At 63.3% G+C, this 22,689-nt stretch overlaps 1 protein-coding gene across 1 annotated transcript in view; it reads left to right on the top strand.

Moving 5' to 3' along the window:
* The window catches only part of SDK1 (sidekick cell adhesion molecule 1), a 538,268-nt gene that overhangs the window by 466,067 nt on the left and 49,512 nt on the right, over window positions 1-22,689 (top strand). The window contains exons 30-33 of the mRNA XM_024119146.1: window positions 1,441-1,544; window positions 3,947-4,017; window positions 14,683-14,818; window positions 18,362-18,463. Coding sequence (XP_023974914.1) covers window positions 1,441-1,544; window positions 3,947-4,017; window positions 14,683-14,818; window positions 18,362-18,463 — 413 coding nt within the window. The remainder of the gene's footprint in view (window positions 1-1,440; window positions 1,545-3,946; window positions 4,018-14,682; window positions 14,819-18,361; window positions 18,464-22,689) is intronic.

The raw sequence follows: 22,689 nt of genomic DNA, 5'->3' as shown, positions 1-22,689 counted from the left end.
GAGGAAGCTTTTCTGATCATGGCTTCCAAAAATGGTTGTCAGTGTTTCAAAAAGCAGAATCCTTTCTCTAAACAAAGTGTCACCCAGAACCAATTACAGACCAGATGGAAGTGGAGCTGCTGTTGGTTGATGCGGGGGGAGCGGAGGCCCTGGACGCCCAGAGGGTTCCTTGGAGTCTCAGGGGTTCCTCAGTGCTCAGTTTGAAAACCACTGCTCTACAGGCTGGATCAGAGCCAGGGGAAGGGTCGGTTTGAGGCGGGGAGGGCTGTGCTTAGACCGAGTTGAGGAAACTTGGAGATGGCTTGGACTCGAGGGACGGGGAGGGAGCTTCTAGAATCACTTCGGATCTTCGGGTCCGGGAAACGGAGAGGACAGCGGGGCCGCTGCCTGAGACACGGCCGCTGCTGGGAGGGAAGGGAGGACGCGGGGCCCTCGTCTGCTCCTGTGGAGGTAAAACCCGAAGGGCGGTGACAGCGGCCGGCCAGCCAGCCGGGCGCTGAACGGGGCTGAGCTAGGGAGGCGCCGCCGGGGGACTGGGCGAAGGTCTGTGTGTCGTCCACCCTGCGGAGTTTGTCTGAAGCCTCAGTCGCCAGCGTGGCTCTGCGCTGGGCACGCGGACCGTCTGGGTGGGTGCGGGGATGGATGGAAGGATGGAAGCGAGGGAGGAAGCCTGCAGTGGTGGCACCAAGGAGGGCATTAATGTCCCGAAAATCTCATCCGTGGGCCGAGGGGGACATCTTTTCACACGGACAGCCACCGTCGTCTTGGCCGTACTTGAGGTGGGAGGCGGTGTTGCTTCAGGGCGAGGCCCCTCTCCCCACCTCCGGCCCAGCCACTGGCCAGGCGCCCGGCGGAGGGCGAGGGCCTCTGTCCGCTCCGCTCTGCCCTGCGGAGCCGCCCGCGGCTTAGACGGCGTCCTGCTGCTCGAGCGCGGCGCGTGCGCCCCGTCTGGCTCAGCCAGCAGAGCGGGCGGGCGGGGCGCGGGCGGCCGCCGGAGCCAGGCGCCGGCTGGCCCGGCGCTCCGCGAAGGAGCGCTCGGCCTGAGGGAGGCGGTGAGCCGGCCGAGCGCCTCTCGCCGCGCCCCGACGCTCCGTGCCTGCGCCCGCGTGACCGGCTCCTCCCGAGAAGTTCTCCGAGCTGCTCAGGGAGCAGCGGTTTGCCGCGCTCAGGTGTCCCTGACTACAGGCAGTGTAGTCCCTCCCCAGCAGCCCTAGGCGAGAGCTCCATCCCCCTGCTGGGAGCTCTGGGCTCCCCCCGCCCCGGGAGTCTCCTGTCTCCCTAGACCGGCCGGTGGGCCCGGGCTGGGTGTCGGGGAGCTGCTCCGCAGACGGTCCCGGGCGGCCGGCTCACCGCTGCCGGAGGGACTCGCCCGCCCCTCGCCGCCGCCCGGGCCGCGGACGGGCCGGGGTCTCTGGGTCACGGGTCTCTTCCGCGTTCCAGGCTGAGGCCCTTCACCTCCTACAAGCTGCGCCTGAAGGCCACCAATGACGTTGGGGACAGCGACTTCAGCGCAGAGACAGAGGCGGTGACCACGCTGCAGGACGGTGAGCACGGGGCCCCTCCCGCGGCCGCCTGCGCGCCCCGGAAGCCGGGCTCCTCGACTCCCGTCCTGAGCCCGGAAGGGGTCGCCCCGGGGCGCGGGGGGCGTGGCCGCGGGCAGTGGAATCCCATTAGCAGCAGAGGCTGGGGGCTCCTGTACAGCGCAGGGCCCGAAATCAAGACTTCAGGGGCTTCCAAATGGAGGAGGGTTCTTTGACTGGCTTCCAAACCCCGGCCATCCGTTAGCATCCCTGAGACTGAATAACGTATGGGGTCATTGAAGATAGATGTCGGGGGGTAGCTGTGTTTTCAGAGGTTTTCCCCGTTTTTCTCATTCACGAGCCACCCAGTTTTGTCACTTGACAAAAGCACGGTAAAGGGATGGAAGTGAGACCCCCTAACAGCTCCAGGTGGCTTTTCACCCGCCCTGTCCTGCTCAGAGCAATTGGGCCCGAAGATCCGTCGTGAGTTCGTTTAGCAATTGATAATCAAAGCGGCCTCGGAGGAGCTGGGAGACGGTGTCCTCAAGTCCGCCCAGGGGACAGGCAGCTGCTTGGGTTGGAAAGGAATGCTGCTGCGTAACGATGCTGGGCTCTGGTCCCGGACTGCAGACCCCAACCCTGAGCCGGCCCAGCGGTGCTTTATGATAATCCCCAGACCTGCCCCCGCACCCTCTCCCCCAGTTAACGCAGCAGGGGACCGAGGCTCAAACCAGCCCATCTCCGCCTGCTCTCCCCGGGACCCCCCCACCTTCGGCTCTGCTCTCTCTGTAACCTGGGAGGGCAGCTTCTCCAACACCAGGCCGCCAGGGACCTGAAGGACCAGCTAAGGGGTTCCGGGGACCCTTCTAGCTCTTCAGGGGCACGCGGAGACTATTTGCAAGAGTAGAAGCCACCAGGGCCCGCCGGTGATCCTGACCGGGACGTGCCCGCGAGCTCATGGGGGTCCGCAGCCCCGACTTCAGGGAGGACGCGCGGGACCTGGCCCTGGAGAAACTGAGGTGGTCTTTTGTGGCTCCCGCTTTAATCCTACGTTTAACACAACCAAGGTTCCACTTCAGCTAAGCACTGATGGTTAGAAGAAAGAAAATGCAGCACGCTGGTTTCGGGGGGAGTCTCTGAGAAGGACTCTGGAAGCAGGACGCCCCCTCACGGGCTCAGTCAGAAGAGGGCCTCTCTCACCCCTTTCATATTCAGATCACTCCTTTTGATGCGTTTATCGTGTCATCTCCCTTTTGGGAGATTTGCGATTTCTCTTTGCCGTGGATCGTCTCAAAGTCCGGCTCTCGGCAGAGACTGACTCACTCCGGGGTGGGCAGCCTTGTGCTGGGGGAGGGGCTTGGGAGCCTGTGGATGGTTTGCTAATAAAGTTTCCTTGTAACAGTGTTTAGGGTACTGAGACCGCCCCGTAACTGTAATCCCGGGTGATCAGGAAAGCTGGATCAGGGTCTTAAGATAGAGCAGCAGGAGGTCGGAGGGCGCAGGGTAGAGGGCTGTCCCCGGGCGGGAGGGGAGGCCTGGCAGGTGCAGGGGAGGTTCACGGAGCAGGGGGACCCGGGGCCACGTCGGGAGGGTGTGCCAGACACACCCTGGGGGCGGGGCGGGCGGGCCGGAGAACTCCTCCATCATAGACTGCTCAGAGCCTACTTCTGAACCTTAGCTGTGTCGGGTGTCAGGCTGTCACAGTGGGGCAGCCGTCAGGAGGCCGATCCGTCTGCTGAGACAGGGCCGCACAGGCCCAGCGGGAGCAGAGGTGGGGAAGGGGTGTCAGGAAGGCCTGCTGGGCATGGCAGCCACTCCAGAGAGCGGGGCAGGGCTGTGGGCAGGGGTCAAACCGACCTCGTCCCCCGGGGAGCAGAGCAGAGCCGCCAGCGAGACCCAGACCGGGGCAGACGTCCCTCCAGCCCCCGGCAGTCAGCCTCCGTCCCTGACAGTCACGTCCGTGTTTACAGCCAAGGGCACTGTGGCCCGGCTTGATCATTTGTCCTGTTCAGAGGTCGCTCTGACCTGAGTACCTCAAAAACATGATGCCCCACCTCTGGGGGAGGGGTGGCCCCCGCGGAGATCTGGGAAGCGCAGGGGCTCCCCGGGCACCTCCTCTGGTGCGAGCAGCTCCCCGTGGAGAGGTCCAGACTCGCGAGTCTGTCTTGGGGGTCCGCCTGGAGGGGAAGGTCAGGGACGTGAGCTGTGAGCGCCCGGCCAGGTTTAGGTTCCTTCTCTCCTGGACACAGGCTGGCGGGTGGGGGAAGGGCATCCCCAGGGAAGAGGGAGGCTGGATGCCGGCTGGCCAGCTTTCCCCGGCTCTCGGGGGCTGGGCCCGGCCCTGCCTCCTGACCGGACCGGGAGGGAGCTGGTCCAGGCGGCCGCCGAGCAGCCTAATCCTTGCCTTCTTCTTTCTCGTATTTCAGTTCCGGGAGAGCCTCCGAGCTCTGTCTCTGTGACGCCACACACCACCTCGTCTGTTCTGATCCAGTGGCAGGTAAGGGCCCCAGAGTCCCACGGTGTTTGGTAAAACCGTTCATGCGACCGCGTGGTCAGCTGGCGCCTGCCGGGCCCCGGATCCGGGTGGAGTGGGACAAAGGGGACACGCCAGTCGGGCTCGCACACTGTGCGGGGAAATGGTGAGTGTGACTTCGAGACGGGAAATGCAGGACTGTCACGGCCCGCGTAACGGCCTCGTGGCCAGCGCACTGAGGGGACCCAGCAGGACGGCAAGGGGGTGCCCAGGGCACAGACGGACTGAGCTTTGGAGAAGGAGGCAGACAGGGCAAGGCTTCTGTGGCAAGACTGGTTCACGTCCTACTGGGTTATCGTTTGTACGGAAATTATTTCCAGCCAGACAAAACATCGACGGGATGACATGTATCTTGTTTAGTTCCAAGTCTTTAGCCAAACCAAGGAACCTTCTCCTAAATAATCAAATAGTCCTTGGTGAGCTGTTAGCAGTGCTCTAATAGAGCATTGAAAGGACCTGCTGCCCTCTCTTTGCCTTGTTTCCACTTCTGGATCATTTTTGCTAACAGTGAGGTGCCTTGAGGGCAGAAATACCGAGGGGCAGAGCCGCCAAGGAAGGCTGCCCTGCCCGAGGGCGAGCCCAGCTGAGGGCGAGGGATCCAGCCAGGGCGTGGGGGCTAATTCAGGAGCGGGGCTGGAGCTGGGCCGCCCGGGCACGCACACAGACCGACGGGCAGGGGCCCGGGGCGGTGATGAGCTTGGGCACAGCACCTGGCCAACAAGGGAAGCTGCTGAGTCCAGGATGCGGGCGGCCGTCCTGGGCGGGGGCAGCGCCTACAGCCAGCGGGCCGTGGGAGGGCAGACAGAGGGCGGGCGCCGTGGTCCGGGTTCAGAGCCACGGGGAGCTGGGGGTCCAGAGAGTGGGCTGTGTGGGCATGAGCGTCTTCCTCCGGGTTGGTGACAATCGTCTAGATAATGCCGGAGTCACATCCAGAGTCAGCGGGAACCAAGCACTGATCATGGTCTGGACGTGGCCTTGGAGAGTGGAGAGGGCTTACCTTGGCCGGGTGCACCGCACTGGCACAGGAAGGAAGGGCGGGACGGAAAGGGACAGGGAGCCCCGGGAGAGGACCAGGGCCTGGGCTCAGTCTGCAGGCCCCAGTCTGCCATTGCGTGACTCTGATCCCCCAGAGGCCTCTCTGGCCCCAGCTTCCTCCTCCATAAAAACAGGAGGTCAAAGGGGACCTCTGACGTCACTGCGAGGTCTCTGATCCGAGGCCCGTTAGACCTCTACAGCCCTGACTTCCATCAGGGTCTCTGATGGAAGGAGAGAAACATTCCAAATGGAAATTCAAGGTCCCAAGCACTTCTGTTTCCCACCCTCCACTAACATGATCAACCAAACGCAGATAGGTCCTTCGGGCTGCGCTGAATGCTGCCAGGTTTGTGCTTTGTTTGTGGGTTTGGGGTCTGGCTGCCCGGTAACTAGGTGAGCTCCTTCTCCGTGAAGGCAGCGGCTCAGGGCTATGTCCCCTCATCGCCTCCGAATACATGGCTGTGGACGAGTCGCTGGCTGTCAGCCCGGCCGTCCCGCCTCTAGCCACTGGGCTGCAAGCCCTCAGTTGCGGTTAGAGCGCTCTGTGAAGTGGCGAGAGCCGCCCCAAAGGCTCTTGGCATGTGTGTCTGTCAGCTGTCCCCCTTCAGACCCCAGCAGAACAAACTAATTCCAGGAAGCCTGAACAGGAGGTGGTCAGTATGATGCATTGTGGAAATAAATGCCTGTCAACTGCCAGGCAATTGAAGTGTAATTAAAATTACGAGTGATTTACTAAATCAGAGTGAGCAGAGCAAAGGAACTACGTTTAAATATAGATTTACATCCCAAATGAAATGTTTCACCTGTAAACTTTTTTTTTTTTGTAATTTGTTTAAAAATGCAAACACTGCCTGTAATTTCAAGGCCGTTGACCCATTTGAACGGGCTGTCTGTCAGGTTTGATTCCTCTTAGCAGGGTGATCAATCTGTGCCTTTCACGGGTCCAGTGCTGTTTGGAATCTAAGGATTTGCGTGTATATTCTAGACAGTGTGGGCTTTGTGTCCACACTGAGTGCCGCTCATACTGGGCATATTCACATCTCTGAATTGATCACAACATTTCAGCTGGCTGTTCTGAAGCCTCCAGCGGGTCACACAGTCTGTCATTCAAATGCATTTCCCCTCTGGTGGCTGCAGTGCATTTTGAGGCTGTTTTCTATCAGAGAAAACGTCCTAAAGGAACAGATCACATCATGCACGATGGACTCAGGGGAGGGGGGGCACTCAGTGCTGTACAGGGCGCCTTCCTAAGAGGAGTGTTGCAGCTCCCCGGGCAGAGGGGACAGGGCGGCGGGGCCTCTTCAAGACAGCTCTTGGCCTTTGTTCCTTTCCTCACCACTTGCTCTGTTGTCTGCAGAGGACCAGCTCTGGCTTGGGGTGCTGAGCCCCTTGAGGTGAACAGGACAGATTCCAGACCCTGAAGGGCTTCCATTTAGTGCACTGAGCTCTACACGCATTAGTGCAAAGCCAGCGGAGGGGAACAGCTGACTCTGGCCAGAGGGAGGTGGGAGGTGACAGGATGAATGGTCCTCCTGATCTCGGGTGGCCTCGGCCTGCGGCGGCCTGAAGCAGCCTTACAGTTCCCCGGCCAGAGACTGAAGTCAGGTTGCAACAGTGAGAGTCCTGAATTCTAGCCACTAGACCAGTGGCCAGGGACAAGGCCCTGGCCCATCGGCTTTATAGAAATGAATTCCCACAAAGAGATGGAAAGTTGTGAAACTAGTAGAGTGTTGATTAGGAGGAAAAAGGATATGTGTGAATAGACTCACACGGGTGGACTCAGAGAGAGAGTTGCGCCCTCGTGGTGGTTTGAATCTCTTAAATGGGGCGTTTCTTCCGGGTTGCCTTCAGCCAGTCATCCTGCTCTGCCTGGTTCTGAGCCCTTATTTGGTTTATCTCAGGGTCCTCCCATGTGTGCGTGCACATCTCTTAGCCAAGATGGATTCTAGTGAAGAGGCCTATGGGTAGGTCGACATCACCTACTGTGGGGTGGCGCCCCGTCCCTTTTGACCTCCGAGGGGCCTGTCTGCACACGTGTAGTCGGGGCGGGTCTCCTTGACCTCAGAAATGAGGAATACGTGGTCTCTTTATCTTTTATCGGGCAGGGCTCAGCTCCTCTCTGCCCTTGTCCCCCCACAGGGGACAGACTCCAGCCTGGGGCCCGTCTATCCCCCGCCTCACTCCCGCAGTAAAGGGCAGGGAGACGGCTATCCAAGCATCACGTGCAGCCAGAGCAAGGGCTCGGAGGTGTGACGGCTACTGGCCTTTGGCGCTGTGTCCCAAGGGAAGGCACGCTGGAGCCGGCTTCTCTAGGGCCTCCTGGGCTCCGCTGAACCATCGGGACTTAATCCCGCGGGCGCCAGAGGGAACCCCTGTTCTGTGCTCCAGGAAACGGGAGGCACGGGAAGTCATGGGCTCAGGCCTCAGGACGACAGCAGCTGAGCTCCAGCTCTGTCTCATACTTGCCGTGAGGCCTCAGACCCCATGTGGACCCTCCCCAAGCCCAGGCCCCCCGGACCTGCCTGCTCTGGGAAAGCCCGCCGCACCGGCCCCAGCCCGTCCCTGGGTGCTCGGCCAGGACTGCGGCTCGTGGTGGGAGTCCTGCCCCCTCCCCACCCGGGCCCTTCCCTCCGCTCAACCCTGCCGCCTGGTATACAAGACGCCCGCCCTCACCCTCCCGGCCGTCCCCAGCTCTCGGTTCCCTTCCCGCCCGCTGGAGTGGGCCATCAAGGCCAGCGCGCTCTGACCGGCTCATCTGCATTTTAACGGGGGCTTCGAAAACTCAAAAACTGCTCTGGACCCCCAGAAAGCCTGCCGGTAGAATTTCTGACGTGCGGGAGGCAGAGTGAAGATGTTTTTAGCGGGGACCCCGTCCCCTCGAGCGTCTGCCCGTACAGATGGCTGATCCAGGAGGAAGTCAGCCAGAGGTGGTGTCGCCTTGACTTGAGCAGACCCAGCGCACCTCCACAAGCATTGACTAAGCACCTGCTGTGTCCCAGGCCTGGCAGAGGGGCTGTGGGAAGATAGAAACGAACACGACACAGACAAGGCCCGGCCTCCACGGGCACGTGCTAAATCGGAAACCACGGGAACGGCGTCGTCAGGGCCAAGGGCTGGGAGAAAGGTCTGCACGTGCGAAGGGAGACTTCTGTTCAGAGACCCCCCAGAGACCACCTAGGCCGGCTTCCACATGTAGCAGGTACAAGGCTGAGCCCTGGAGGTTGGGCACCAGCCTGAGCCTGCCCTGCAAGGCCGTTGCAGAGCCAGGACTCGAGCTGGGCCCACCGCTTCTGGAACTCTCCGTGGGTCACATGGAGCTGCCCTACTGGGACCTCCCAGGACACCCAGAGTCGTAGAGGCCTCTCACAAATGACAGATGGTTCATTCCAAGCTCGAGGAATAGAAAGTGTGGTTAAACCCTGTTCAGGAGGGGCAGGCAGGCCTGTGCGTCGCCGTGGGTCGTGAGAGCCTCACTGAGTGAGGCCTTCAGAGAGGCCGCCCTCCGGGCTGTGCGACCACCTGCCCCTCCTCCTCGGGCTGGGACGGCTCCGGCTGGGAGGGCGTCACGGGGGGCGCGGTTTCTGGTGCGGCCAGATGTGGACCTGCCCGCGGCTGCAGCACGTGTGCCTCGGGACGCGGGGCTCGGCCGCTCCTCGCACCCCTGCAGCATCCTCTCCTCGGCTGGAAGGGTTTGAGCCTGGGATCGGCAGCCTCCGCCCCTCCCCCGTCCCCCGCAGCCCAGCCCCCCCAGGTGTGGACGCCGGCCGGGGCCCGGGTGTTTGCCGCCGGTTCCAGAGCCACATCTGGCCCCCAGGGAGGTCGCTGTTATTCCCACAAACTCCCAGCATCCTGCCTGTTTGATATTTGGGGCGAGCGGAATCCAGCCCTTCCCGTTCCTCCCAAGCTCCCCACTCCCTGAAAGCCAGTTTCTCTCACGGTCACCCATCTCAGGCCTGCGCGTCTGCAGGGTCAGGCCTGGGCCTTCGCAGGCTCCCTGCTGGGGTCTGGGTGCCTGCAGCTGCCGTGACCAGAATCTGGGCCTGTGCAGAGGCCTGGAAGGTGACCGGGGTGACATGGCTGGGCTGGGCCTTGAGACGGCTCTGCCCACCTGCCTGTCTTCAGCTCAGACCCCCGAGAGGGAAGCCTGGGATTCCTCATCGTCACCGCCTCTCCCTTCCCGCCTCGTCCGCGGCAACGATGCCCCGGGACCCTCAGGCAGGACGCTGGCGTCACCTGGGTGGACCGGGGCTCCCCGGGTGCACAGCCGGTGCCGCATATGAGCCTGGACGCGGGGCACGGTCTCCCAGGAGAGGGGAAGCGGAAGCCCCCGGGTCTTGTCTCTCGTACCCGGGCATCTTCCCGACTCCTGATTAACAGGCTCCTGTGGACTTGAGGACTCTCCGTTCAGGCCCGTCTCCTGGAGTTCAGCTCCAGATGGGCCTGGGAGGGCCGCCCGCGTGGGGAACGGCGCCGGACCCAGCCTGTCCTGGCTCGGTGCCGACCGATGCCCTGGCCGGCTGCTCCTAATGACTGCCCCCTGCCGCCTGAGCCCCGCCCATCCCCGCCCATCCCCGCCCCTCCACTAGATGGGCTGCCTTTTCTCCCCCATCGAAGCCCCTCCTCCCGCGACGGCCAGCTCCACGGTTGCGCGCCCTGTATGTTTCTCTCTGATGCTCCAGTGTGCAGCGAGCCCTCCCTTTCTGGCACTTCGCGTGTCATCACTCAGGACGTGTCATCGACCTGCTGAGCGGGTCCGCGCTCGAAGACAGGGCTGGGGCGAGCGCCGTGCTGCCCGGCAGTGGCGCAGGGCTCGGCGGCGCGGGCAGGTGCCCCCGCAGCAGAGGAGCTCTGCTGACCACCTGGTGGGCCTCAGCCTAGGGCCTCCGCTGCGGGGGGACCCGTGGGGTCCAGGCCTCCCCCCCTTCTCAGGGGCCGCGTCTGTGAGCAGCCTGGGGTCCCCAGGGTCAGAGGCCCTGGAATTGCTTGGCCTTAGTCGGCAAAGGGCCATGGAGAATGCATCGCCGTGCCCTGGACCTCTTCTGTGCAACTTAGGTGTTGGGCGGAGAAACGTCTCTCCTTTTACTCTTACACGTAGACTTTTCCGACTTTTCCATCCGTTGCATTTTTTTAAAGAAGGGTGAAATAAACGTTCTGTCACATGTTATAAGAGTTGTGTTTGAAGGGAGCCTTACAGGATAAGGATTGTAATTTGTCTCCACCGTAGCCAATAAGAAGGCAGGACTAGAGTTGACTTGGCAGATTGCCGCCTTCCGTCCTTATGAATAGATGTGCGTGTCTTGCGCGCGCGCACACACACACACACACACACACACACACACACGATCTGCGTCTCAGCCTCTGTTGTGATGCATTAGCACCGACCCTGTCTCTGGCATCAATTAGCGTTAAACCCTGAATGGTGTCTGCCTTTACCACGCAGAACCAATATTTAAATAGGGGAGGGTGGTACAAAATAAAAACCCTAAAAGCGATTCTGAAAACAATTCTGTGAACTCTAAAGGGAGAAATCTGGGGAAAATAAAAAAAAAAAGAACAACACGTCAGCAACGCCCCGTATTCAGGGAAGGATCTGAAACGCTGCCGTCCTCAGAGCGGGACAGCAACCAGGGCAGGAGCCCAAAGGCTGGGCCGGCTGGAGAGAGAGCAGGTGTCATCCCAGGACGCCCGGTGACGGGCCCTCTCCCAGGGAGGCTTCCGCATCTCCAGCACTACTGAGCTTTTGTCCATCCAAGTTGGTAAGAAAGAAAAGGACAAAATTTGGTAAACTGAAAACCATAACAAGAAACAGAGCCTCTCTCCTGCCCCCCAGTCAGACCCCCGGGCTTCACCCCTGTTCTCACCTCCCTTCCTGAGAGCACTCAGCTTCCCGAGTTCCTCGCTCTCTGTCGGTCTGGGCTTCGTTTGGGGAACTGCTGAGGGAGAGGACAGAGGGCCCAGTGCTGGAGAAAGTGGTCGAGGTCGTGGTTCGGCCACCGGGGCCGGACGGACAGGCGTGCGCCCCAGGGACCCTGTGTGCCCTGCTGGTCACCTGTCCACACACGCCGTCCAGGAGGCACCAGGTCTGTGCTGGTCCACCTTGCCTTTCATGTCATTAACCCCATGACTGTGAGTTGATTTTAAAGACGTTTCCACCTGTGGGTGTCAGCGGCCCGCGCTCAGGCAGAGGGGCGGCGGCGGCAGCGGGCACACCTCGGAAGTGTTGGGGGTCTGGTTGCAGACCCCCCCGGTGAAGAGATTCTGGCAATAAGGCGAATCACACGCCTTTTTGGTTTCTCGGTGCGTGTAAAAGCGGTGTTCACCCTGTACTGTCGTCTGTTAAGCGTGCGATAGCAGTATGTCCAAACAAGACAGCGTACTTGATTGAATGAAAAATACTTTATTGCTAGAAAATGCTAACCATCACCTGAGCCTTCAGGGAGTCACAGCAGTGACACCAAAGGCCACCCTAACAGATACAACATAATGAGAAAGCTTTAGCTATCGTGAGAATTACCACAACGTGCCACGGAGACGTGAAGCGAGCAAACGGTGTTGGAGGACGGCGCTGACAGACTCGCTTGACTCGGGGCTGCCGCAGACCTTCAGTTTGTAAAGAGCACAGTATCTGTGCAGTGCAGTAAAGCGAGGTGTGCCGGTAGCCCGCCCGTGTCCCGTTAACGTAAACGTCACGTCGATGCTGGTTCTGAGATTCAAATTCAACTGGGTGCCCGGGGTTTGCATTGGCTACATCCGGCAGCCCTGTGAGGGGAAAGCAAAACAGGGGAGACCCACCTGGCCTGGCAGTCCCTGGGCTCTGGCTTTGCGGTTCCGGCCTGACAGGCCGCGTGGTTCAGAGGGGGCCCCAGGGTCCTGCTAAGGCGGCCAGAACCAGAAGGGAAGGGGCTGGAGGCGAGCCAGCCCCCAGGTCCTCTGTGCTGGGTGTGGCGGCTGAGAAAGGTCGGGAGGGAAACGGAAACAGCCCCTCCTGGAGAACAGTCCTGCCCCGGAGACACAGCCCCCGTGCGCCCGCAGAGGGTCTGGAGCCAAGGCCCCCACGTGCCCAGCAGCCCGGCCCCGCCGGCCCCCGGCGGGCAGAGCCTGGACAGGCTCCTCAAGGAGACATGCTCGGGGCCACTGGCGGCTCCGACGCGGCCCTCCTCGTGGCTCTCTGCCCCTGAGCTCACGCTGGGGTCTGTCGCCCCTCAGCCAGGAGGAGTGTCGTTTGATAGGATTTGCTGGGCTCCTCCAACAAGATGGACACGCCCGGATCGTCCACGTGGCGAGTCCACTCACGTTTCCCAGGCACGCGTGCCTGCGTCTAATGGGGAAAATGACCTGCCGGGGTGCTTGTCACGAGGTGGGGGCGTCACCGAGGACCCGGGAGGCACCGCGAGGACGTCGGGGCCGCAGCAGAGCCGCAGTGCCGCGCCCGGGCTCGAGGGAGCACGCGGCAGCTCTCGCTGGTGAAAACGTGGCGACTCTGGCATGTGCGCGAGTGTGTGCAGGGCGCCCCGTGTCTCGGGCATCTCCCTTGCTGTCCGCATCCGCTTGGCTCCTGGGTTTGGGACCGAGTGGCAAGAAGTCACAGAGAACGGACTCATCTGAACATCCAGACCCTCGTGGCGCCTGGGTTCAGGGACTAGGATTGAAGGGTGAGAGTTTGGACAGCAAAGCACGCGGGTGTCCTGGGGCTGCCGTAACGGGTCACCGCCAACCGGGCTCCTTCGCGCAACAGGGATCTGCTCTCCCACGGTTCTGAGGGCCAGGGTCCAAGGTCAAGGTGTCGGTTGTCTCTGAAGACGCAGGGAGGCATCCCCCCCGCCCCCGCCCAGCTTCTGGCGGCCACGGCAGTCCTCGGTGCTCCTCGGCTTCTAGACGCAGCCCTCCAGCTTCTGCCCCTGCCTTCACATGACGTCCTCCCTGTGTCTGAATGTCCTCACCTTGTAAGACTCTTTGGGTCTTTTTATAGTCTCAGCATTTGTCAAGTAATTGCTAGATTGTACATTGCCTCTTAAACCGCGCTTTGTCTTCGCGGATCCATCACGTTGAACATTTAGGAGCCTGTGTGAATTAACTATTATAATACCTGATGGTGTTCACAAGTCCAAAGTCTGCGATTAAGTTCGCAAGCAATTTTGCTGTCAGTGCCCTTCAAGCTGGAAGGTCGTCCTGTTGTCTTCGTGTCATTGGAAAGACCCAGAGAGGATTGGTTTTGGCGTTGTTGGTTTTTTTTTTTTGTGGGGGGGCGTTAGTCCCGAGCTTGTATTTGTAGGACTCAGGACTGCACGCCTGCAAATGTTTGTGTAGCATCGATTTCCAGACGTGTAACTGCTGGATTAAAAGGCAAGTGCATTAAAGACTTAGACAAATAAAATGGAAGTGCCCTCCAAGAAGAAGCCAGTCATTTCCTTAGGGCCCCCCCTACCACTGTGTGACCTCCTCCTAACCTGATTACATCTGCAGGGACCCTCTTTCCAGACAAGGTCTCGCATCCGCAGGTACCGGGGGTTAGGATGCCAGCATATCTCTTGGGGGGACACAGTTCAGCCAACGACAGAGGGGCTTTCCCGCCAAAGCTGTGGCCTCCATTCAGGCACCAGGCCGCTGTGTACCAAGGCGCAGTGGCGCCACTTGGGCAGCGGCCTTGTAGAGTCGCAGAAGTCCGGGGAGCGCCCCTGTCCCTGGGCAAGGCTTCGCGACCCCTCCAGCCGGGGGTCACGGGCGTGCTCTTGGTCTGTCTCTCTGGTCACAGTTTGGGAGGTCTGATCCTTTACTCGCTGAGGATCCCAGAGGGGAAACTGGAGCCCGAAGCCCCTAAGGCCGGGGTCGCTGCTGCGGCCTCATCGGGATGCCGTGTGGAATGAGACGACCTTCCTTCTACCGACAGACCTGTCAGCCGCAGGGAAAGGGACAGGTGGCTGGGCCCTGCCTGACCGGACCCTGCGCCCAGTGTGGGTTTGCACGGCTCCTGGGCTCACGTTCTCCCCCGAGCTGAGCCTTGTCACCGAGCTACCCGTCACCTGGCCTCCACCGGCTTCTTAAGAGTCAGACGGGCCCCGCCGTCACGCGCTGACGCGGAAGGGGGAGGTGTGGGTCCCAGCCTGCGCCCGAATCGGGCAGAGTGGGGTGACCGGGCACGCGGAGGGGTCAGTGAGGGTCCCGGTGAGACGGCCACAGCCTGGGTGGACAGAAGGGACAGGGGCTGAGGGGACGGGGTGAGGCCAGCGGCGGACGATGCAGAGCCAGGCCACGTCCACGGTTGCCTTCAGGTCCTGGCTGGGCCCGCTACGGGCAGCTTCCTCGCCCGTCTGTGCCCTGGGCCACGGTCTCCAGCCTCCGGCCCGGGGCTCGGGGGTTTGGGCTGGACGTGGATGAGAGGCCCGTGCCCGCACTCACAGGCGCCAGGAGCCCCAGGCCCCGGGGAAACGGCCGCACAGCAGGTTCTGTCCCCGAGTTCCCCGCGCTCTCCTCGTCAGTGTGACACCTGCCGGTGTTCTTGCAAACAGCCGAGGGCCCTCCGTGTAGAGCGGTGAATCCCTTCCAGCCAGGCGGCCGCTCGTGAATCCAGGTCCCCTGACCATGGTGTCTTTGCAGCCCCCGAGGGACGAGAGCCTGAACGGCCTCCTGCAGGGATACAGGATCTACTACCGGGAGCTAGAGTACGAGGTGGCCTCGGCCACTGAGTCCAAGACACTCAAGACCCCCTCCGCTCTGCGGGCCGAGCTCACAGGTGAGCCCTCTCCTCCCCCCGCATGGGCCCGTCAGCAGGGAGGTTCCTGTGACCACGGTGCATCCGCGCCCCCAGGCCTGGGCCTCGGGGGCTGGAGGAGGTGCGGCTCTGCCCCCCCCCAGCACGGCCCAGGGCACAGCGAGGTGCCGTGAGCAGAGGCCCCCAGCCGGTGGGGGACCAGGGAGGCTGCCTGGAGGAGGAGCCGTCTGAGGTGACTGTCGGGGTACAGAGGATGTCACCGAGGGTGTGACGGGAAGCGAGGGGTGCGGGGCCCAGCACAGCTCGGCGCGGGCAGGCAAGCAGGGTGGCAGGGGCTCGGGTGGGCCCCTGCCCCCCCCAGCACGGCCCAGGGCACAGCGAGGTGCCGTGAGCAGAGGCCCCCAGCCGGTGGGGGACCAGGGAGGCTGCCTGGAGGAGGAGCCGTCTGAGGTGACTGTCGGGGTACAGAGGATGTCACCGAGGGTGTGACGGGAAGCGAGGGGTGCGGGGCCCAGCACAGCTCGGCGCGGGCAGGCAAGCAGGGCGGCAGGGGCTCGGGTGGGGCAGGGGTCGGCCGGCCAGCGCAGGGCGTGTGCCGCGTGGGGCTGCCCCAAGTGGAGCAGGTTTGGGGTCCACTGGGGCAGCTGCAGGGAGCCCCGGCTTCTCTCCCGGCTCATCTGTCTGCTCGCCTGCACCCGCCAGGCCCCTCCGCGTCCTCTGACGGTCCTTCCCGCAGCCATCGAGGAAGCTCTGGAGCTGCTGGGGAGGCCGCCGCGCTCCCCGCCTCCTCTCTTCCCGGCGCCCCACACGCTGTCAGAGGAGCTACTTGAGCCTTCAGGCCCGCGCGCCGGGGCCCGCTCGGGCCTCGCGTCTCGGCGAGGGTCACGCGTGCTCTGGGCAGCTCCCGTGCTCCCTCCCCAGCCCGCCTTTCGGGGCCTCGGGGCTGCAGCTCGGCCCCGGCCCCGCCAGGAGGAGGACTGGCTCAGTCGTGACCCCGGGTGTCCCTTGCTGGCGTCCAGACCGCCGTGAGCGCCTCCCTGGGCCGTGTCACACAGTCGGATGCGTGGAATGAGAGGGTGCGGTGGGGTCTGTGCGCCTGGTCCCTGTCTGTCGTCTGCTCGTCCCCTTCGGCCCGGGGCTCCACCTGAGCACAGGTAGCCCGACAAGGTGCCTGTGAAGGCGTTGCCCGGGAGACGACGACCTCCATCTCCTCCTGTGCTGCTTACGCTACCTCGTGCCAGATGCGAGCTTGACCCGTTTAATCTGAGGGGTGAGCGCACGCCACCCCCTCGCGGGCCGGGGGGCCTGGCTGGCTCACCAGGCAGCACGGGGGCCCCGGCGAGCAGACCCCGCCACGCGGGGGGTGGAGAGGCTTCCCGGCCAGGCCCCTGCTCCGCGGCTGCAGCCCGTCCTGGCGAGAGCTCTTCCCTGCGTGCTGACTGCCTTTCTGCTCTGCTTGCCCCGAACAGCCCAAAGCAGCTTCCAGACCGTGAACAGCAGCTCCACGTTAACGACATACGAGTTAACGCGTAAGTGACACCGCCCTCCGCAGGCGCCGCGTGACCGTGTGACGGGCAGCAGCCGGCAGCACCGCGTGGCCTCTCAGGGGTCCGACGGGAAGCCAGCTTGGATTCATGGCTCTCGCTTCTGGAGCTCCCCCTCAAACACTGCTTCGCAATCTGCCGGAAGCACCAGGGAGACAGGAAAGGAAACTTCTAGAAGCAGAGGCTGGGAGTGTGGGGTACCGGCAGCTGGTCTTCGAGTTTGGGACAGGAGGAAAGGCAGTGGGCAGATCTCTCTGGCTCCTTCGACGTATTTTTTAAGCCCCTTTATTATTGCGGTAAAATTCACATAACAACACACAATTTACCATCTTCACCATTTTTAAGGGTCCAGTTGAGTGGCATTAAGCACGTCCACACTGTCGGGCGACCATCCCCACCGTCCGTCTCCGGAACTTTCTCATCTTCCCAGACTGAGACTCTGCCCTCGTGAAACATGGACGCCCCGTCCCCTCCCCCAGCCCCGGGTCCCCACCCCCTACTTTCCACCTCTGTGACCCTGGCTCCTGCAGGGACCTCACAGAAGTGGGGTCGCACAGTGCTGGTCCCTCTGTGTCTGCTGGGTTCACTTCGAGTTTCATCCGTGCTGTAGCGTCGGGGTTTCCTTCCTTCTCAAGCCTGAGGCACCGTCCACCGCATGCACTCACCCCATTTATTTATCCATCCGTCCTCCGTTCCTCTTTAACCAAACTGCTTCCCCTTGGCTTCCTGGCTGGGGATGGGTTTCAGCAACCGAGTGCAAGGCTAAGGGGCCCCGGTGTGATTCACTTCGGCACAGAGAAGTGGCTGGATTAGAAAGAGGACAAATGGGGGAGGGGGAGGGGGAGCCGGCCCTCCCCCGGCCCCAGGTGTGCCGGCACTGGCTGCCAGCCCGTGCCCTTGCACCCTGCCACCACCTGGGCCAGCCGACCAGCCTGGCAGCCGGGGCGGGGCTCACGGAGCTGTCCCACCTCCCCAAGCGTCACCTCGTCCATCCGTCGTGTGCTCACTCACCCCCCGACCCATCGCTCCCTGGTTGTTTCCTTGTCTCTCCGCCAAGTCCCTCCTGGGCCGGGTGCTCACCCAGACGTGACCTCCCCGAGGAGCCAGGTGAAGAGTCCAGTGCAGGCCCGGCCCCAGCGAGGAGGGCTCCCTCCCGGGGTCTCGTCGAGGCCCTCCAGTCGTGGTTATGATGTGCGGGAGGGGCGGCCCCGACCACGCAGCAGCGTCCACTCTGGCGTGTCTCCGTGGATTCCCGGGCCACGCGAGTCCCGGGGTTGAGACGAAGCCGGGTTGTTTGTCTGGCAGCACGGCTGGACCGCGTGGACAGAACCTTGACCGTGAAATGTACACATATCGGCAAACCGAGGCCTTTGAGCTTTTAATGGCCGTGTCCTGGGGAGAAAATGGCGTGTGAATCCAGACGCCTCGCCCAGGCCAGGTAGCCAGGCGCGAGCTCTGCACTAGCCAACATGGTGAGAGCAGCTGACCTCTAAGCCAAAACGTTCTGGAAGGTTCTCCCCGTTGCCTGGCTTTCCCGAGGCCCCAGGTGCGTGCCGGACCACCTGGGTGCATGGTTCCTGCAAATCGTACCTCCCGGCGAGCGGCCAGCTCAGCAGAGGTGCAGCGGATCCGACCCCCAGGCCCTCCCCTTGAAGGCGGTCCAGCTTCTGCCTGCCCTGCTGGGCCAGGGTCTCACTCCGTCTGTTCCTACGCTCACGGAGAGATTCTGGACCAGGAGGCAGGCCCGGGTCAGGCCCTGTATCCTAGCTTCTTTCCCTCAGAAGAGGGGCCTGCTGCCGCCCTTCCCCGAGCGCAACATGGGTCCCGTCTTGGCCTCACGAGTGTCTCTAGTCCCGGGACAGAGGGTGGCAGGCCCCTCGCAGACCTCTCTCTGCAAGAAAGAGCTCTTCCCCCGCGTCTCCTCAAGGGGCCGTGGTCCCTCAGCGTGGCTCACGGGGGGAGTTTTCTAAGAAAGGGAGGGGGGTCCCGCCAGCTGACCCCTGTCCCCTGGCCCTTGCAGATCTGAAGAAATACCGGCGCTATGAAGTGGTCATGACAGCCTACAACATCATCGGCGAGAGCCCGGCCAGCGCGCCCGTGGAGGTCTTCGTCGGCGAGGCCGGTAGGTCCCGCGTGCCCACCCCCAGCCCGGAGCTCAGGCGCCGGCAGCGTCCCCCTCGATGAAGGTCATTTTGCTGGCGGGGAAGGAGGCTTCCGGTCATGGCTGGGAAGAGGCCGAGGGCTGGGTGTCCCGACAGGGGCAGCGGCCGAGTCTTGCTTTTGAGGTCCAGGGGTGTTTAACGTCTGGATTTATCAGGACCTGCTCTAGGGGAGCGATGCTGTCGCCTCTGTGGGAACCTAGGTGTGTGGGAACCTCCGTGTGTGGAGGGGGGATGTTTGTCACCTGCCGTCTCTGGCTGGGCCCGGGCAGTGGCCCCGGCACTGAGTCAGCCCGACCATCTGTAACAGGCCCTTCCCAGGCCTCGAAAAGCCACGTGGATCCATGTTTGTACCCCTTTTAGGTAAGAGGGGGCCCCTGGGTTTGCTTCAAGGGCCGTCCCTTCTGTGGGGCTAAGCCGCAGGGGGACGTGGTGTCCCTTGTGGAGGCCAGAGTGCGCCTGCTCCCAGCTGCCCTGCGGCGAGCTGTGCCGCCTGCCCTCTGGCGCACAGAGCGACCCCTCCCCCGACGCCCACCCCCCGCCGACGGCCGTCTCCGCTGAGCTTGGCAGATGACCTGAGGGTCCCGCTCAGATCTGCCGGCGCGGAGTTGGGAGGGTGAAGGACGGTTGGGGTCCCTCTGAGGACAGAGACCCAGGCTTGCCGGAGGACAGAGGGGGTCTGGTCACTCGGCCGGCGCACAGCACACGTCAGGTGACCTTTTGCAATTTGGAGGGGGTGTCGTCGTAAACCGAGCGGCACTGCGGGCCTCGCTTAGCAGGATTTTCCTGGACCGGTCCCACGGTATTTTCTCGTAAGCGAGGATAAACCAAGTGAGCCACCAGGAGGTCGCATTGGCCTCCACAAAAGTCTGTCTGGGGGGGCGGTGGAGGTTCCTTGAGCGCGGGTCTGGGGGCAGGGAGAGGGAACTCCGCACCACCCAGCAAAACGCGCGTGGGCTCTGCGGCCCGGCGTGCGGCCGCGTGGCTGTGTCGGGCTCCAGCTCTCACCGGACACACGGGAAGAGGGGGGCCGGGGGCCACGGCGGGCTGCTGGTGGGGGTACCTGTGCGCGAGCCTCCCAGGGAAACAGCCTCGCTCCAGAGGGGGAGACCCAGGCCAGTCTCGGCCATCACCTTCCTGCTGCGAGAAGTCACCGTCACAAAGGTTCCCATGCAGGGACTTGGGCACGGCACCGGCCTGTCTCTCCCTTTGCATCCCTTGCTGGAGTCGGCGGGTCCCTCGGTGCAGGTCTGAGCCACAGCCCGCGGTTTCCTTGTGTTGTGCTGTGATCCCAGATGTCCCAACAGCTCAACCCTGATCAGACCCGGGGCCGAGGTCCACCCTGTCCCTGGGACCCAGCAGGAGGAAGAACGTTGTCGGTTCTTCAGTGAAGGAGCCAGGACTCCCTCTGCGCCCGGTGGGACGTGCCCGTGCAAAGCTCAGGTCGGCGGTGGGACGTCCGGACCGTATCGCTGGTTCCACGATTTTCGGGAACACAGGCGGACGAGCAAACTCGGTATTTATGACCCTTCGGTCATTTCAGAGTGGCGTCCGGGTTGCCTCCGGTGCACGCGTTGCTTCGGAAGACAGGAAAGTATCTTGAAACTCTTGGTTTGCTTGCCGTTAAAGACTCAAAACGCTGCTCGAGGGTTGCGGGTTCTGCCTGTCTTGTACGGGCTCCAGGTGTGTGATCGCCGCTGGCTGGGGCGAGAGGAAAGTCCCACGTGTGTCCGCCCCCCTTCGTGGCAAGCGAAGGCAGCCCTCGAGCCTCGGGGGGCGGTAGAGGGTTTCGGAGGCGCGCTGGCCTGAGACCGCGTGTGACGCCCAGCGAGCGGCGCTGGTCTGAGGGGCGTTAGCGCGGCGTCCCTTCCCACCGTGCGCAGGGCCCTGTCCCCGGGCGTCCCCGGGCGTCCCCAGGGCAGTGCTCGTGGAACGCAGGCCGCGAAGGTATGAAAAGCACGGGCAGGTGCTCACCGTCTCAGTGGCCGGCCTCACCTGCCGGCGCAGCGGCAGTGCCGTGTGCAGGTAGAGGCGCGGCTCCCGCCCGGGCCGTCGCCGGGCGCGACGGCCAGCGGACAGCCTGCCGTGTCCCAGGCGTGTGGCGGCGCCTTCGCTCCGGCGGCAGTCGCTGTCCCCGTCTCCCGGAGGAGCAGGGGACGCTGCGAGATCATCACCCGGTCTCCCCGGGGCTCGGCCCCCTCGGCGCGCACACCCACGAGCCACCGCCTGGAGCGCGGCCGGGGCTCCGCGGAGCCGGCGTCCCCCGCGCCCGACCCGGGGCCGCAGGGCCCGGAGGTGGGGTGGGTGCAGAGTTTGCCCGTCCCCTCGCCGTGCGGGGAGAAGAGCAAGAGACCGCCGGGCCTTTGCCGCCTCCCCGGGCTCTGTCCCCTGCACCCCCGACCCCAGGACGCCTGCTCTGAGGCCCGCGTGGGGAAGGAGACAGCGAGCCCAGCGTCCGCGTTGCTCTTCAAGTGCTCTGCCAGCGCGGTGGGGGCGGGGTAGCAGGAGCAGATGCGCCGGGACCTGGGGGTGCTCCCGGGACTAGGCCAGCAGAGCAGTCAGACGCGGCCCCGGGGGCGGGCAAGAGGGAAAGCCACCGGCCCCGGTAGGGCCTCGTTAATGCTGGGACAGAGGGCGGGGCAGGGCCCCCCCCCGGGGGGTGAGCTGGCCCCCAGGCCCCTCCCGCGGGAGCCCTAGGAGCCTCTGGAGCCACCCTCCACCCGTCCTCGCCGCCCCGCTGCACTGACCCTTCCTGGGCCCAAAGCCCACCCCGTCGCTTTTCCGGTTCCTCCCCTCAGCGCGTCCCCGAGTCTGTAGAGAAGCGCGATGTGCTCCCGGGAGGGGCCCGTGGGAGCCTCCGGCCCCGCCCCAGTCTGCCCCCCGGCAGCACCTCGGCTGCACCAGGCCCGGCCCGCGTTCTTCCCGCCACGGTGGGGTCAGCCGCTCCCCCAAACGCGGGCACCGCTCTCCCGGGCCCCGGGCTCCCCACGCCGCCCTGCCCGGGCTCTGGCCGTCCCTAGCAGACACGGGAGCCCAGGAAGCACTGGTGGAGAAGTGACATTACTCTTAACTTTATTTCCATCAGTGTAGGGAGGTTAGAGAGAATATTCTAGCGCGTGGCACTTTGTTTGGAAAGGATCGCAAACGCCACACAATTCGAAGTCCGTGTCCTCGGCCGGAGTCTCCAGAGAGCCCTGCGGTTTACCCGACTGGTGGCTCGCAGCGCACCCCTCGCTAGGCCCCCGCGGGCGGGGAGACCCCAGTCCTGCCCGGGACGAGGGCACGCTCTGGGCGGAAGGGAAGTGGACTCCCGTGGGTCCTGGAGGGGGCTGAGGCCATCCAGGGTCAAGCCACACGGGGCGGCCTCTGAGGGTCACCGAGCTCCGGGTGGACAGGAGCGGGGCTGCAGCTGAGCTTTGCAGGCAGAGTGGACCGTCCACACCAAGGAGGCACCGTCTCCACGCGGGCAGCTGCGGAGCCGGCCACCCAGGGTCGGGTATTCACGCACGCTGCCCGCTGGGCTCCCCGCGGCGCGGACGGAGCCGGGGATCCAGGTGTGCCGCGACCCCGTGTCCCGCCCGAGCCCAGGTCTCACCCCAAACGCGGGCCCAGCTCTCTCCCTCCCAGTCAAGCTCTTCGTGAAAGAACCGGCTTGCTTTCGTTTGTCTTATGTTGTTTAACTTGGGGAAACGAGGGAAGTTGGAAGTAGGCAGACCAGGATGCAGAACGCTGTGCGCTCAACCACCAGGCACCGCGACCATCTTCCCCCATCTCGCCCCCCACCTGCGTCTCTGCTCCCCTGTTCTCAGACATCGCGTCCTTTCTCGTAAACATTGTATCGTTTTATTCAAAAGTACCTGAATGCGTCTCTAAAAGAACTCTTTCAAAAATGTACTTATAGAACCACAAAGTCATTATCACACCCAGAACAATTAATAACAGTTTCTCGATATAATCGGTATCCAGTCGGCACGCAGACGCCCAGGGAGCTGCCTGCTGTTCCCACCCCAGTTCTCTGCTCCACGGCCACCCTGCCAGCTCCCGCCCCTCTGCCCTTGGAGCGTCTCATCACCAAGTCGAGTGGGTGCTTCTCAGCCCTGTCCTCGGCCTGACCTCTGACCCTGGCTGACTCCGGCTTGGTCTCCATGGCACCTGGACGTGGGAATTGCAGGGAGACCCCTCCACCCCT

The sequence above is a fragment of the Physeter macrocephalus genome, chromosome 14, assembly GCF_002837175.3.
Source record: "Physeter macrocephalus isolate SW-GA chromosome 14, ASM283717v5, whole genome shotgun sequence".
NCBI lineage: Eukaryota > Metazoa > Chordata > Mammalia > Artiodactyla > Physeteridae > Physeter > Physeter macrocephalus.
The sequence above is the reverse complement of the archived record's forward strand: the minus strand, read 5'-3'. Positions and strand labels throughout refer to the sequence as shown.